At 43.8% G+C, this 14,130-nt stretch overlaps 1 protein-coding gene across 5 annotated transcripts in view; it reads left to right on the top strand.

Moving 5' to 3' along the window:
- The window catches only part of ESRP1 (epithelial splicing regulatory protein 1), a 90,921-nt gene that overhangs the window by 64,392 nt on the left and 12,399 nt on the right, over positions 1-14,130 (top strand). For 2 of the 5 annotated variants that reach the window (XM_077270949.1, XM_077270953.1), the window contains exons 7-12: positions 194-304; positions 967-1,099; positions 1,188-1,230; positions 4,223-4,524; positions 5,243-5,461; positions 11,132-11,330. In XM_077270949.1, coding sequence (XP_077127064.1) covers positions 194-304; positions 967-1,099; positions 1,188-1,230; positions 4,223-4,524; positions 5,243-5,461; positions 11,132-11,330 — 1,007 coding nt within the window. The remainder of the gene's footprint in view (positions 1-193; positions 305-966; positions 1,100-1,187; positions 1,231-4,222; positions 4,525-5,242; positions 5,462-11,131; positions 11,331-14,130) is intronic. The other 3 variants (XM_077270954.1, XM_077270952.1, XM_077270951.1) reach the window with 2 other exon arrangements.

The following is a 14,130-nucleotide window of genomic DNA, read 5'->3' as shown; positions in this document are numbered from 1 at the left end:
TCAGAATACATGGCAAAAACCTTGTGACTGATTCCCTTTAAGCCCACCCATAGGGTTTTAAGGGGAATCTACTATGGTTGGTATTGGCAACAAGGACTGTTTTTACATTTGTGTTGATAATGGAGGCTCGCTTCTGTTTCTTCTTTCTTGATGCATTTTTCACTCTGCCTATTCATTATTTTTTATTTTTTAGCAGCAAGCTGGAAATAATTGATGATAACACCATAATCCGAGCACGAGGTTTACCATGGCAGTCATCGGACCAGGACATTGCCCGGTTTTTCAAGGGCTTAAATATTGCAAAGTGAGTTTTTGCACCTTCCATTCCTTCCTTATTTTTTATTTATTTATTGATTGATTTATTTATTTTTACTTCTGTCCTAAATTCCTTTTGTATTTTATGCTGTGTGTATGTGACTTAGTCATTTTTCTGTTTTTTGTTTTTTTTTGTTTGTTTTTCCCAGTTGGGAAATTCCCATTTCTTAAAGGGGTGGTTTGTATACACCCTGCATTACAGAAGGTAAGATTAGCGCAGGTTACAAGGCAGGTTATGGTCTCTGCTAAACAGGATGCCTTACTGGTTTTTCAGCGGCGTGTGTGCGTTTTTCCACCCCTTTCTCCACTTTTTCTGGTCGCAGTGTTTAGTATGGTTTTAAATTCTATTCTTGTTCCTTTTGGCGTAATTTTGTAGACGGTACTATGATCTATTTGATCTTTGCATGTCATAACTTTTTTTAATATTTTTTTTTAGTTTGCTGTGAACCTATTGTTGCTGGTTGGATCTTTTTGATTTAGGGGGTTGCCTATTCTCCTTAATGACGATGTGAACTGTGGTCTTCAAATTGAGCTCATTGTTCCACATTCTCATCCACTTCTCATATGGGTTGACATATTTGCACGGTTCAGTAAGGGGTCTTTGTAGTTCCTGTGTGTCCCCTGTATAATTCCTGTGTAATGCATGTATAGGGGTGGAGCTGCTCTGTGTCTCAATGCCCAGGGAAGAAGAAACGGTGAAGCTTTGGTGCGATTTGTCAGCGAGGAACACAGAGATTTGGCGCTGCAGAGACACAAACATCACATGGGCAACAGATACATTGAGGTACGCTTCCAGGAATGGATTTATTTTTTTTTTTTATTTTTTTAACTTGCTGCTGTAGAAATGTTAACTAAAATTTCTATTATCTTAGGTGTACAAAGCAACTGGAGAGGATTTCCTGAAAATAGCTGGAGGTAAATATTCACCGTAAGGGTATGTGCACACGATCCCCTTTTCAGGCAGGCGAACATGTTGCGTTCTCCAAGAGGAAGACCCCTCAGGAAACGTGATCCCTTCCTTCCTTCCCCCCCCCCCCCCTCCAAAGCCGCTTTTTTTATTTTTGTAGAGGGAAGGGGTGGTCATCAAAATTTGACAATCCAAGAAGGAATTTAGTCTTACCATTCCCACCAACCACTTCCTTACTGACCCCTTTGAATAAAATACACGACTGCTTGTGACTTTGGCTAATTGGCTTCAGCCTTTCATTAAATATTACATACACTTTGAGGCAACCCCAACAATGGCGCCGCAGAACATTACAAACAACAACCATGTATACTAGTGATGAGCGAATATACTCGTTGCTCGGGTTTTCCCGAGCACGCTCGGTTGCTCTCCGAGTATTTGTTAGTATTCGTAGATTAAGTTTTCATCGCTTTAGCTGAATGATTTACAGCTACTAGCCAGCCTGAGTACATGTGCCTAGTTGCTAGGGAATCCCCACATAATCAAGCTGGCTAATAGTTGTAAATCATTCAGCTGCCGCCATGAAAACTTAATCTCCGAACACTAACAAATACTCGGAGATCACCCGAGCGTGCTCTAAAAAACCCGAGCGAGTATACTCGCTCATCACTAATGTAAAGATTACATATATAATAACAGATCCGTCTTGTCCAGAAGCCGCCTCCAACAGATATCCCTGGTCGCAACAAGATTCCTCACAAGTGACTTCCCACCAAAACTGACCTTACCAATAACCAGCTTTTGCATCAGACCTATCCCCTTCCACTGTGACAGATACATGTATTTTTATATATTTATTTGATTAATTAATTTGGGCGGGTGACTGAGCGGCTGTGTCCCAGGCAGAAAGAGGTAACCATCCCATTCACCTCCTTTTATCTCCTCCTAATGCTGCCCCTAACCTCCTCCTCCAGTCACAAGCCCCCCACGTATCTGCAGCGCCCCCACTGCCGCAGGGCCGAGGGGTACCCGGTACCGGGCCTCTGAGTCTCTGCTCTGGGGTTGTCACGGTGGCTAGACCCGGTCCGTGACCCTGCTGAGGGGCGCTCAATGAAAGGGAGTGAATGGTGGTGGTAGTGCTGTGCAGTAAATAACGAGGACACCAGGTTGCAGTCTCTTTACCTCTTTACTGAAGGCTTCTGAGTCCTCAATCCGGAATACGGTTAACCGGGCTGCGCAAGTCTGGCCGGTCCGATGGCACCTCCAGAATTCCCTTTGCAGGTGGAAATCTGTGCCTACCTTCTTGCGCTTGTGTTGTGGTCCTCCCCTGCTGTGCTTACGGGATAGTCCCCACAACTGTTCTGTTTCTCGTGTTCCCTCACAACTCGATTCTGATGTTCTCCCTCTACGTCCCCCTGATCTTACGGTTAGGACGCACCCGTATGACGGGGAGGCTCGGAGCTCTTCCGGGACTCCAGCGTCGCCCCACTCCTGTTGTTACCCCCCTGTGTCTTCCTGGGTCTGGGTGAGACAGCCCGCCTGTAACTGACTGTCCTGCCGTAGGTTTGAAGTTTGGCCTGGAGCTCTATACTTCCTCGGCGTTCCGGCCACCGGTTATGCGCCTCAGTAGGATGTTGCCTCGTCTTACAGCACGACTCCTACTGGTATTCTCCTTGTTGCGTTGATCTCGTTTCTCACTCAGCACAATAAACCTCGCTTCTTGTCCTTTCTTGGGGTACCGCCGCTATATCGTGCAGGCGCGGTCCCGTAACGTTCCTCTGTTTGCTAGGCCTCTGTCAGGATCCCACCCCTGACAGGGACCCCTCTGAGTCTCTCCCTGCAACACCCTCTGCCACAGGGTGCTGCCTGTTCAATCCCCAGTCAGCTTCTTCTCTAACTTCCTGCCTAACCCCCAGTTTTACCAGATTGTGAGGAGTGGCCTAATTAATAGTTCCCTTAGCTCCCCCTTGAGGCCAGACTGTGAAATGTATTGGTGTCTGTGATACCTGGTCAGATGAACTCCTTCAGTGCCATCAGACGTACCATAGCCCCCCTTAGCGGCGGAGCCACAGTACTGCAACGACCAGGAATCTGGGGCGCTGCATATCCCTACATTTCCCATTCAAATGATTAAACTCTTTACTCCCCATCCTCTGTATTATGTGGCCTGTACGCCCTATGAGGCTCTCCAGCCTTTCTAGATGTCAGATTCTGTATTCATTTATACACTGCATCATCTTTTGGGTTGGACTCTGGCACCCTCCATACACACAAATGCGTGTATTTGGGGCTTTAAAAAAATAAAAATTAAATCAAATTGGGTTTCTTTAAACAATTTGCACCATTTGGGTTTTCAGGTTGTTTGTCTCCCTGCACTGTGCTGGTTGCAGAGCGAGTTAACTGAGAATCTATCATTGAGCTTATTCTCACTGGGTTTGTAACTCTTAACCGTTTTCTAACATTTTAGTTAATCTCCTTCTGCAGCCAGCAATATTCAGGGGGGAAAAAAGCAGCCTTAAACTCTATAAAAGATAATGAAACCAAATATCAAAGTATAATTGCCTTTTTTTAGGTTGTTGTTTTTTTGTTTTTTTTTTCATTATGGTCATTTTTTAGAGTGAATTTTTGTTGCCTATCCTGCGGAAATTATCCAACTCATGCAACTTTTCTCGACTGTGTACCGGCCCCTTTTTCATAAAGATGCAGTGTCTGACTGACAAGACCCGTGAAAAAGTCATTTCTTTGAAGAAATGGACCCTTTTTTGTTGGAGAACCCCCCCTAAGATGTCTCTCTTCGTTTCTCAGTTGCTAGTCCATAAGCGGACCATGACGGGGCTTCTGGCTTGGGTCCTCCCAGATCAGCTGTTGCCAGTATGGGATTAGTAATGTATTATACTGGTTTTTCTTCCAGCAGAACATTAATATTTCTGGTCGTCTACAACAAAGGATGTATTCCTCCGGCGAGTGCTCCTTAATGATCTCTCCTCCTTTTTTCTTTAGGCACATCCAATGAAGTTGCTCAGTTTCTGTCTAAAGAGAACCAGGTGATTGTACGCATGAGGGGGCTGCCGTTCACTGCCACCGCCGAGGAAGTGCTGACGTTCTTTGGCCAACACTGCCCCGTAACTGGAGGCAAAGAAGGGATTTTGTTTGTTACTTACCCTGACGGCCGGCCGACAGGAGACGCATTTGTGTTATTTGCCTGTGAGGAATATGCACAAAATGCATTAAAGAAGCACAAGGACTTGCTGGGCAAGCGATATATTGAGCTGTTCAGGAGCACGGCAGCGGAGGTGCAGCAGGTTTGTTGGCTTTTATTTCTAGGACTTATTGCATTTGAAGCTTCTACTGGGTTGATATGGGAGGAAATTTACTATATGTTTGATATGTGAGCTGTGGGTGCACCAAGATCTAGGGTCTGCCAATTGCAGAACCAGGTACCTATTCTGTGCACCTGTTTAACTTCTGTTTTTCAGGGCATATAATAGATCATGGGCAACTTTATATATGACAATCACCTTATAAACAAGGTACCAAACAATGTCCGTCATCGTATGTGTAATCTGCAGCTTCTCAGCCCAGTCACCTAGCATTGCCCTTTATAATACGGGTGTGGAGCTATGGGGGCATCTCCAACCACCACCATTCATGTGCGACTTCTACCTCCGCACGCACCATTGTTCCACCCATGTGCCGTACATCTATTAGACTAGGGATGCAGCGTGTTGCGTCTTCATCCACCACTAAACCTGTCACTGATAACTTTGTGAAACCTTTCACGCCCTTCAACCCAACCCAACAATTGTTTTCGAGGTATGAAAAAAGTGATATTACTAGATGGAATAGAACAATAGTCCAGTAACGTGGCTTTTTTTTTTTTTTTTGTTTCTCTTTGATTCTAAAACCAATCCATTGTCAGCAGTTTTATGTTGTCCTACATTTCAGCAAGTTTTTTTTTTTTTTTTCTTAAGTTTTTATTTGGAGTCTGAAACTGATTAGATACGCTTCATATTCCCGCAGGTTCTGAACAGATACTCTTCTACACCTCTAATCCCGCTCCCGACACCCCCAATTATCCCTGTACTACCTCAGCCGTTCATTCCTCCGGTCAATGTCAGAGACTGCATACGTCTTCGAGGGCTTCCATATGCTGCAACCATAGAGGACATCTTGGAGTTTCTTGGTGAATTCTCGGTTGATATCAGGACACATGGAGTCCACATGGTACTCAATCACCAGGTAAATTCTGTGAACCTGCAGAAACTCCATTTCTAAGACTAGATTGGCAAAAAGCAATATTCAAGAAGTTTGGTTAAAAAAAAAAAAAAAAAAAAGTGAAAGCTCCCCTGTATGTATCATGAGATGTGCCATGAAGACTGTTTTGTGTGTAGATAAAAAAACTGGAATGACAATAAGCGCAATAGGATCTTATCCGGATTACAAAAGAGTAAAATGGGATTTTCTCACCTGGGGGAGTTGTGACACAAGCCCTTTGTTGGCTTGTAAGCAAAGACTGCTGCTGCAGAGCCACCAAACCGGAAGTAAGCAAACTTGGAGATTAAAGTGGCTATAAAACTGCGCTGCCGAGAATCCAATATGCAATAGGTGACCAGTTGCGGTATGGATGTGGCTTTTTGTCAACATGTTTCGAAGTGATAATACCTCTTCATCAGGACAAACTACAATGATGGCATATCATTGTGGTTTGTCCTGATGAAGAGATATGACCACCTCGAAACACGTTGACAAAAAGCCACATCCATACCGCAACTGGTCACCTATTGTATATTGGATTCTCGGCAGCGCAGGTTTACATCCATTTTCATTTCCAATTTGTTTACTATGAAGACTGTTTTAGCAGATATCCTTGTTGCAGGTCGATAAGGTTGAGAACATAACATCTGCCGAGTCCCAGTTACTAAAATAAGGGACTGTCAAGGGATTTCTTCTGTCATGTTTTCATGCCAGTCTTAACACTTAGACCAAAAATAATTCTGAGTGAAGAGTTAAATAACGGGGGTCGCTGTCTGTGTGCAGGGGGCCTCCCAATTATCTTCTGATTTATGAAGGATTCGAACCTAGGAATTTCAATGGCTGCACTTCGTTGTTTTGCCCGGAGACGAGCTGCAACCGGATCATTCTCTAGGAGTCATAGAATGTTGGACGGGACCTCCAGGGTCATCGTGTCCAACCCCCTGCTCACTAAACCATCTCAGACAGATGTCTGTCCAGCCTCTGTTTGAAGACTTCCATTGAAGGAGAACTCACCCCCTTTCGTGGCAGCCTGTTCCACTCATTGATCACCCTTGCTGTCAAAATAGCAGAGCGCAGCTGACAGAATAGTTGTGTATGAGGGAGAGAGCTGTTAGATCGTTTGTCCATCTAATGTCTATTTTCTCTTCACATCGCTCTTTTATCTAATCCTGTGAGATTTCTCGTTTGTGTACGCAGTCCAGATTTTATAGAGAATGATGTAGTCGAGTGAGACCGTGCACACTCCGACTTTAGAGGCGCATGCAGTAAAAAGATGAGAACTGATAACTATAAAGATTTTTTTTTTTTTTTTGTAAGTAACTATAACCTCTCCTCTGCTACATAGCGCAGGTCCTGGCTGATGTTTCTGACTTCCTTAATAATTGCAGGGTGACATTAAGTAGGCAATGGCTTGATTTTAAATGGTAGAGTTAAAATTTATAATAACACTTCCAGGAAATATTTATCTGAATATGGGATTTGTGATATGTTTGGTGTTTGCTCAAACGAGGACGTAAAACCAGTACAACCACTTCTACACGCCAGATCATGTCAAATGGCTTCAAGTAAACCAGTTTCCTTTGTTTCCTGTTATTATTTGCGTATATGGACATTACATGGCTTCATTCTGCTCTTGCATTGTACTGCTCGGCGTCTCTAAAGAGCAAATTGTATGAATGATGCCACTTATTCGTGCTATAGATCGTCATGGGCGTCAAGACTGCTTCATTGTACAAATTGTGCACGCAATCTAAAGCGGTCCTGTCTAGTGATGATCATAAGGTCATGACCATGGACCATGCTTGTGTGCTAACCGGCTGTTTTCGGCATGCTGGAATACTATGTTCAAGTCCTTGCGGCTGCATGTCTGTCGACTGTTTGACAGCCCCCAACACATGCAGGGATTGCCTGTTTGTTAGACATGCAGTCGTGGGGACTCGAACATATTTTTCAAGCACGCTGAAGTCACTCGGTTAGCACCTGAGCATGCTCAGATAACATTTTCCAAGCACGTTCACTCATCGCTATTGATTGTCACTTTAGTTATGTTCTGTGTGTTTTTACTTGATCATGGGCAGTGTGTGGTATAGAGCATTCCTCCATTATTGGTATATCGCAGCAGCGTCCATTATACACAGGGAGTCTAGACGCTGCACTCTGTGTAATGACTTTTCCAAGGTCACCAAGCAAATACCATGCTTGGCATCGGGCACCTCCCAATTACTTAATGACAAAGCTTTAATGATTACCGTACTTCCGCACACTCCCTCACTTAAGTGACAGCCGCTGCAGAAACTAGTGTTATGTAAGGTGTAGATTGTGGCGTAGATGCATTATTAGATTTCCTGTTGGCTGAACGCCAAGGAGCGGTGACAAATGGAAATCCTGGAGAATGATCTGCACACTGTACAGTATTCTGCAGTGCCTCTTGGGTGACTGTAACCGCTTCTTATAGGAAATGTGGCCGCAGCTCACTCATATGAACAGTGGCGTAGTTGTAACTGCAGACTGTCTACAGTGCCCTGTGTAAAATATAGGTTTTATTGAGATTTTTATAGCACCATGACCTACCAAGCATGCTAGTCATTCAAAGCAGCCTTGATTCTTTGCAATAAACTCATATTCATTAACTGAAAAATATGCAAAGAGGAGAAATGCCATCGTGAGATGCAAAAGTGCCTCTCGCTGTACTCCGATTTAGAAAAATGACTTGCTCCCTATATAAAGTATCCGCAAGGTCGGGTTCAGGTCCGCCCCAGAGACCGCAAGTCGATGTGTCTGGAACCACCTCCTGTTGGCTGACCGCTATGAGACTGGCATTCTTGCTGGTCGCTTCTGTAATCGGTCATGACAGCGGCACCGCTCCTTGTGACCCACCAATCCAAGCAACCCAGTACTGCAGCGCTCTCATCCCAGTTTGTAGGAAAGAAACATGTACATTTTTATGTAAAAATAAATAATGGTGCAATAAGACAGTCCTTTCACCTTTTTTTAAAGTTATTGATTTTTACAAGCACTTTGCACTCATTAACAATCAACTTTTCCATGTACTAATTAAAAATCGCTCCGTTCTTGGGACCTGAGAGTTTTTTTAATGTTTGCTGCTTTTTTCTTAGAACCGGCCATTGCTTCGCCGTAGCAGTGCTGGTTGAACATGCTCAGTGCTTACAAGCATGTTCCAAAAGAGCTTGCAAGCACTGATCTGAAGTAGCCTGGATCACTGTTTTCTGCCAATTTGGCCTTCTTTAGTGGTGTTTCTATTGCTCCTCCATCAGTAGCCATTTTTAGAACCTTGAAAGTTGTGCAGTTTTTGACAAAGGCTGTGCTAATGAGTGCAGGAGGAGAACCTTGGGAAGACCAGACTCCGATCCCTGTTCATTACATAAAAACAGGTCACCCACTCACAACTGATTGTTACCCCATTGACTGAAAACACCAAACTCTGATTTCTACTTCACATTATATCCAAATCCTAAAGGTTCACATACTTTTGCCATTCACAGATGTGACATTGGGTTATTTTCCTCACTTAACAAAATGAAGATCTAATTTTGACTAATTTATTTGATTTGGTTTATCTCTATCTACTTGTGGGATTTGTCAAAATGTGTTATCGGTTTAGGTTGAATTTACTGTATGTAGGTTCCACCAACTTTTACTCACCACAGTATTAATAAGGGCCACAAAATCTCTCTGCACCTTATGGACATCCTAGTCTGCAGCAGGTGTACAGCGCGGGCTGTGTGAGTCATGGAGCAGAGGGTGGGATTATAGTGTGTTGACTGGAAGCCAGCTTCTCTATTTTGTTATGCTTACGGTATATAGCCTGTAATGGTGGCAGGCCACAAAGTTGCTGTGGCCCATGAGCCGGGGGAGTCCCGGTGCCACCAACAATACAGTTGAAAGTAAAGCTAAAAGAGGTAGTCAGCTGAAGCAGGGGCGGACATATCATTGGTGCAGTCTGCTGCCGCACAGGAGCCCAAGAGGTAAGGGGGTACATTTCCACCACCAAAGCAAATTCAATTTTGTATTAGACAGAAAATGGCCCTTTGCAGCCCAAAAGTTTCTATGTACGCCCGTGAGCTGCCACTTCTTCCATCATCTCTCCTCCGGCGTCTCGCTTCTCGGTGCAGCGGGTGCAATGACATCACTACATGGCGCCTGCTGTGCTGAAATTGTGCGACGCTGCAGAAACCGGAGGAGGAAAGGTGGGTTGTGAAGAATGACACCGAAGAGATCATGCAGAATCCTACTGCTGCCAACATGTGAGGAACTTGCACCTTGCCACCCCGCCTGACGTCACTAGAACGTCAGACGGATCACGTAATGTGGTCTCCCCAGTTTCACCATTGTGAAGTTCTGCAGCCCTGAGGGCACCTAAGGTCAGCTTGGTACAGGTTTACACAGACGCACCCTATCCACACGGGCCCAGGGAGGCACGGGGAGTGAGAGGATGTGGCCCAAACAGTTACTGATTTGGCACCACACTCGCTCATTACCCTGACAGGCTGAGAGGCCACTTTCACTATCACCAGTGATACCGAGCTCTGCCAGCCCGGTAGGACTGCCACCAGTTCTTCGTTATATAATGTTGTTAACGGACCAGGCTTATCTATCGGGCCAGAAACAGGCTTCGATGGCATGGAAAGTTAAACCGAGAAACAGACGTGTGGATCAACATATAAGAGCAGCCCAAGGTTAAATTATATATTTAATCGCCTTAAGGGCACAGTAGACAATACACCATATACTCAATAGTTACACATATACAATGCTCAGATATGCAAATACAAATAGTGGTAGGACAAAAGATATAAGCAGAATGTTATTTACTGGGTTGTTGTTCGACCATGTGTGTGCTGGGCCGCAAGGCGCATGGGCTGCCAGTTGTTCCTTGGCCCCTTCTCGGTATGTTACTTGACACGGCCCCGTACTTTAGAAGTGAGCAGCAACCATGTCAGAGAGAGACTACATGGCATTACACTAGCCTTTACCCCCTTTAGGTCACTGCCCTCCTGCCTTCTGGGCTGAACCTAAATCCCCTTCCTTTGCCTCTGCAGCTAAAAACTCCGAAACCTAACATGGATCTTAATTCCTTAATAGGCGGTTTTGGTATCATCGGGACCGGCCGGCCCCCTGCTACGTGTGAAGACCAAATACCGCTTTGCTATCTGGTTTCTACTAGCTGTTCTACATATTTACATGCCCCTGGGAGCTATATGAAGGACTATGGGGACTGTATTATACAATATGGAAGACTATGGGGAGTGCTGTATGGAGGACTATGGGGAGTGTCAATTAGAACTTCTGCTATGGGGCTCCATGATTTCTATGTATGCCCCTGTGTAGAGCAGCCGTATTCTACATTGCTGTCCCCATTGGGGCACACTATCTAAATTCCTTATCAGTATGTCATTGGAGTGTGGGAGGAAATCTGAGATCCCGGACGAAACCCATGCAAACACTGGAAGAACATACAAACTCCTTGCAGATGTTGTGTCCTTGGTGGGTCTTAAACCCATGACCCCAAGGCTGCAAAGCAACAGCTAAACACTGAGCTACCGTTCTTCTTTCCACCTTATATTTTTGATTCCCTTAGCAAAAGTGATCATCTGATAAGTTGATGCAATTTGTAATTTCTTTTCTTTTCTCCAGGGGCGGCCATCGGGAGACTCATTCATTCAGATGAAGTCAGCAGAGAGGGCTTATCTGGCCTCACAAAAGTGTCACAAGAAGACCATGAAGGACAGATATGTGGAGGTGTTTCAGTGTTCTGCAGAGGAGATGAACTTTGTCTTAATGGGGGGAACTTTAAATCGCAATGGCTTGTCCCCACCGCCATGTAAGTTACCATGTAAGTTTGGGCTGAGGGTCTTGCCGCTTCTCTGCGCTTTGAGCTGGTAGGTGCTGGAACTGCTTCCTTCTTTGTGGGGATTTGGCCGGTTGTACTTATTTATGAAGTTGGGGGATAACAAATCAACCTCTGCAATTCCTTTGGTGATGAATGAGATTTTGGGGCATCAGTGGAATGTTTATGCAGCCTTTTATCCTTTTTGTATTTTTCTTAAAGGGGAACTAAAGCAAAACTGACCAAAGAATGAAGTCTCCATGAACACTTCAATAGAGAAGTACTACAGACATTGTTTATTTTTTTTTTTTGCGGGGAGAAGTTTGAAGACCAAGTGTTGGGTCTCCACTCATTCATTACCAGCCAGTGTGATAACGAGCGTATATCCTAAAACTGGAGCTTTGACGCTTGCGTAAGATCTCCACTTGCTGTCATTCAATAGGAACCTTCACTGTTTATTTCTGCTGTAAAAATCTATAGATTCTGTACACTGCTGATTAACCCTCTGATGGCTGGACAGTAACAGGCTTGTTTTTCCGGTGAAGTTAACTGAGGGTTCCCGTTTAATGACTTGAAGCGGAGATTTTGAAAACTGGATATAATCGTGTTATTTTTCATTAAACAATTAACTTTTGTTTACCATAACCATAATTCCCTTCCCTTAAGTCCTTGGCAATGTGCGGCATAGGTGTATGGCGGAAATGTGCCACTAATTTGTCAGAATTTAGTTTTTCATACCTCCTATCCCAAAAAATTGAATAAAAAGGTCAGTATTATATGTACTAACAAGTGGCAATGATAAAAACATCAGACTCAGCCAAAAAAAGCCCCATGCAGCTCTATCAACCTAAACACACTGAAGTTATTGGTCTCAAAATGAGACTAAAGACAATATTATAAATTACTTTACCACCACAATCGTACAGACTGTTAAAAACAAAATTGCCATTTTTACAGCAAAATGAATGTCATTAAAATAAAAAAATAAAAAATACACAATTGCGGAACATCTGGATTTTCCTAAATCCCCCCCCTCCCCCTCCAGTACCACTCCCCTTGGAAATTTTCCTCCCCCATTTTTCAGTGCATCATGGTTTTTACAAAATAAATACCGTAAATAAAGTTGTTTTTTTAAACTCCATGATGCGCTGAAAAATATAATATATAAATACCGTATGTAAAATTTGTCATGTGTAACATAAATTGAATTGATTCGCTGTAAAACACGTGCCGTAATTTCCCTGTAAGTCCATTAAGATTGGAGTAACGATCGATGTGTATCCCTGACCCTCGTTTTTGTCTGGGGACCATAGACTGTGGATTATTAATGGGCAGTAGGTCACTTGCTGTAAACTTCATTTTCTTGCATTTTTTTATGACCTAGTACCCTGTTTAAATATAAACAGGAGATGCCCTTTAAGAATGATGTTTTAATTTCTATTTTTTTTTTTTTTGTCTGTATTTAGTTCCCCTTTAAGTGCCTTTAGTTGTCTAGAAACTTTCACCCGGAGCAGAGGCAAAACTGCATCTTTTGATTTTTCTTGTTTAAATTACTTCATTTTTCTACTTATCTTCAATGCCGGTCTTGGGAGCGACTAGTGCTGCGCCACCAATATCAGTATATACAGGTCCTTCTCAAAAAATTAGCATATAGTGTTAAATTTCATTATTTACCATAATGTAATGATTACAATTAAACTTTCATATATTATAGATTCATTATCCACCAACTGAAATTTGTCAGGTCTTTTATTGTTTTAATACTGATGATTTTGGCCTACAACTCCTGATAACCCAAAAAACCTGTCTCAATAAATTAGCATATTTCAACCGTCCAATCAAATAAAAGTGTTTTTTAATAACAAACAAAAAAACCATCAAATAATAATGTTCAGTTATGCACTCAATACTTGGTCGGGAATCCTTTGGCAGAAATGACTGCTTCAATGCGGCGTGGCATGGAGGCAATCAGCCTGTGACACTGCTGAGATGTTATGGAGGCCCAGGATGCTTCAATAGCGGCCTTAAGCTCATCCAGAGTGTTGGGTCTTGCGTCTCTCAACTTTCTCTTCACAATATCCCACAGATTCTCTATGGGGTTCAGGTCAGGAGAGTTGGCAGGCCAATTGAGCACAGTAATACCATGGTCAGTAAACCATTTACCAGTGGTTTTGGCACTGTGAGCAGGTGCCAGGAAGCATGAAGTGCTCCAAAATCTCCTGATAGCTAGCTGCATTGACCCTGCCCTTGATGAAACACAGTGGACCAACACCAGCAGCTGACATGGCACCCCACACCATCACTGACTGGGTACTTGACACTGGACTTCAGGCATTTTGGCATTTCCTTCTCCCCAGTCTTCCTCCAGACTCTGGCACCTTGATTTCCGAATGACATGCAAAATTTGCTTTCATCAGAAAAAAGTACTTGGGACCACTTAGCAACAGTCCAGTGCTGCTTCTCTGTAGCCCAGGTCAGGCGCTTCTGCCGCTGTTTATGGTTCAAAAGTGGCTTTACCTGGGGAATGCGGCACCTGTAGCCCATTTCCTGCACACGCCTGTGCACGGTGGCTCTGGATGTTTCCACACCAGACTCAGTCCACTGCTTCCTCAGGTTCCCCAAGGTCTGGAATCGGTCCTTCTCCACAATCTTCCTCAGGGTCCGGTCACCTCTTCTCGTTGTACAGCGTTTTCTGCCACATTGTTTCCTTCCAACAGACTTACCATTGAGGTGCCTTGATACAGCACTCTGGGAACAGCCTATTTGTTGAGAAATTTCTTTCTGGGTCTTACCCTCTTGCTTGAGG

Source organism: Ranitomeya variabilis, chromosome 6 (assembly GCF_051348905.1).
Source record: "Ranitomeya variabilis isolate aRanVar5 chromosome 6, aRanVar5.hap1, whole genome shotgun sequence".
NCBI classification, from domain to species: domain Eukaryota; kingdom Metazoa; phylum Chordata; class Amphibia; order Anura; family Dendrobatidae; genus Ranitomeya; species Ranitomeya variabilis.
The sequence above is the reverse complement of the archived record's forward strand: the minus strand, read 5'-3'. Positions and strand labels throughout refer to the sequence as shown.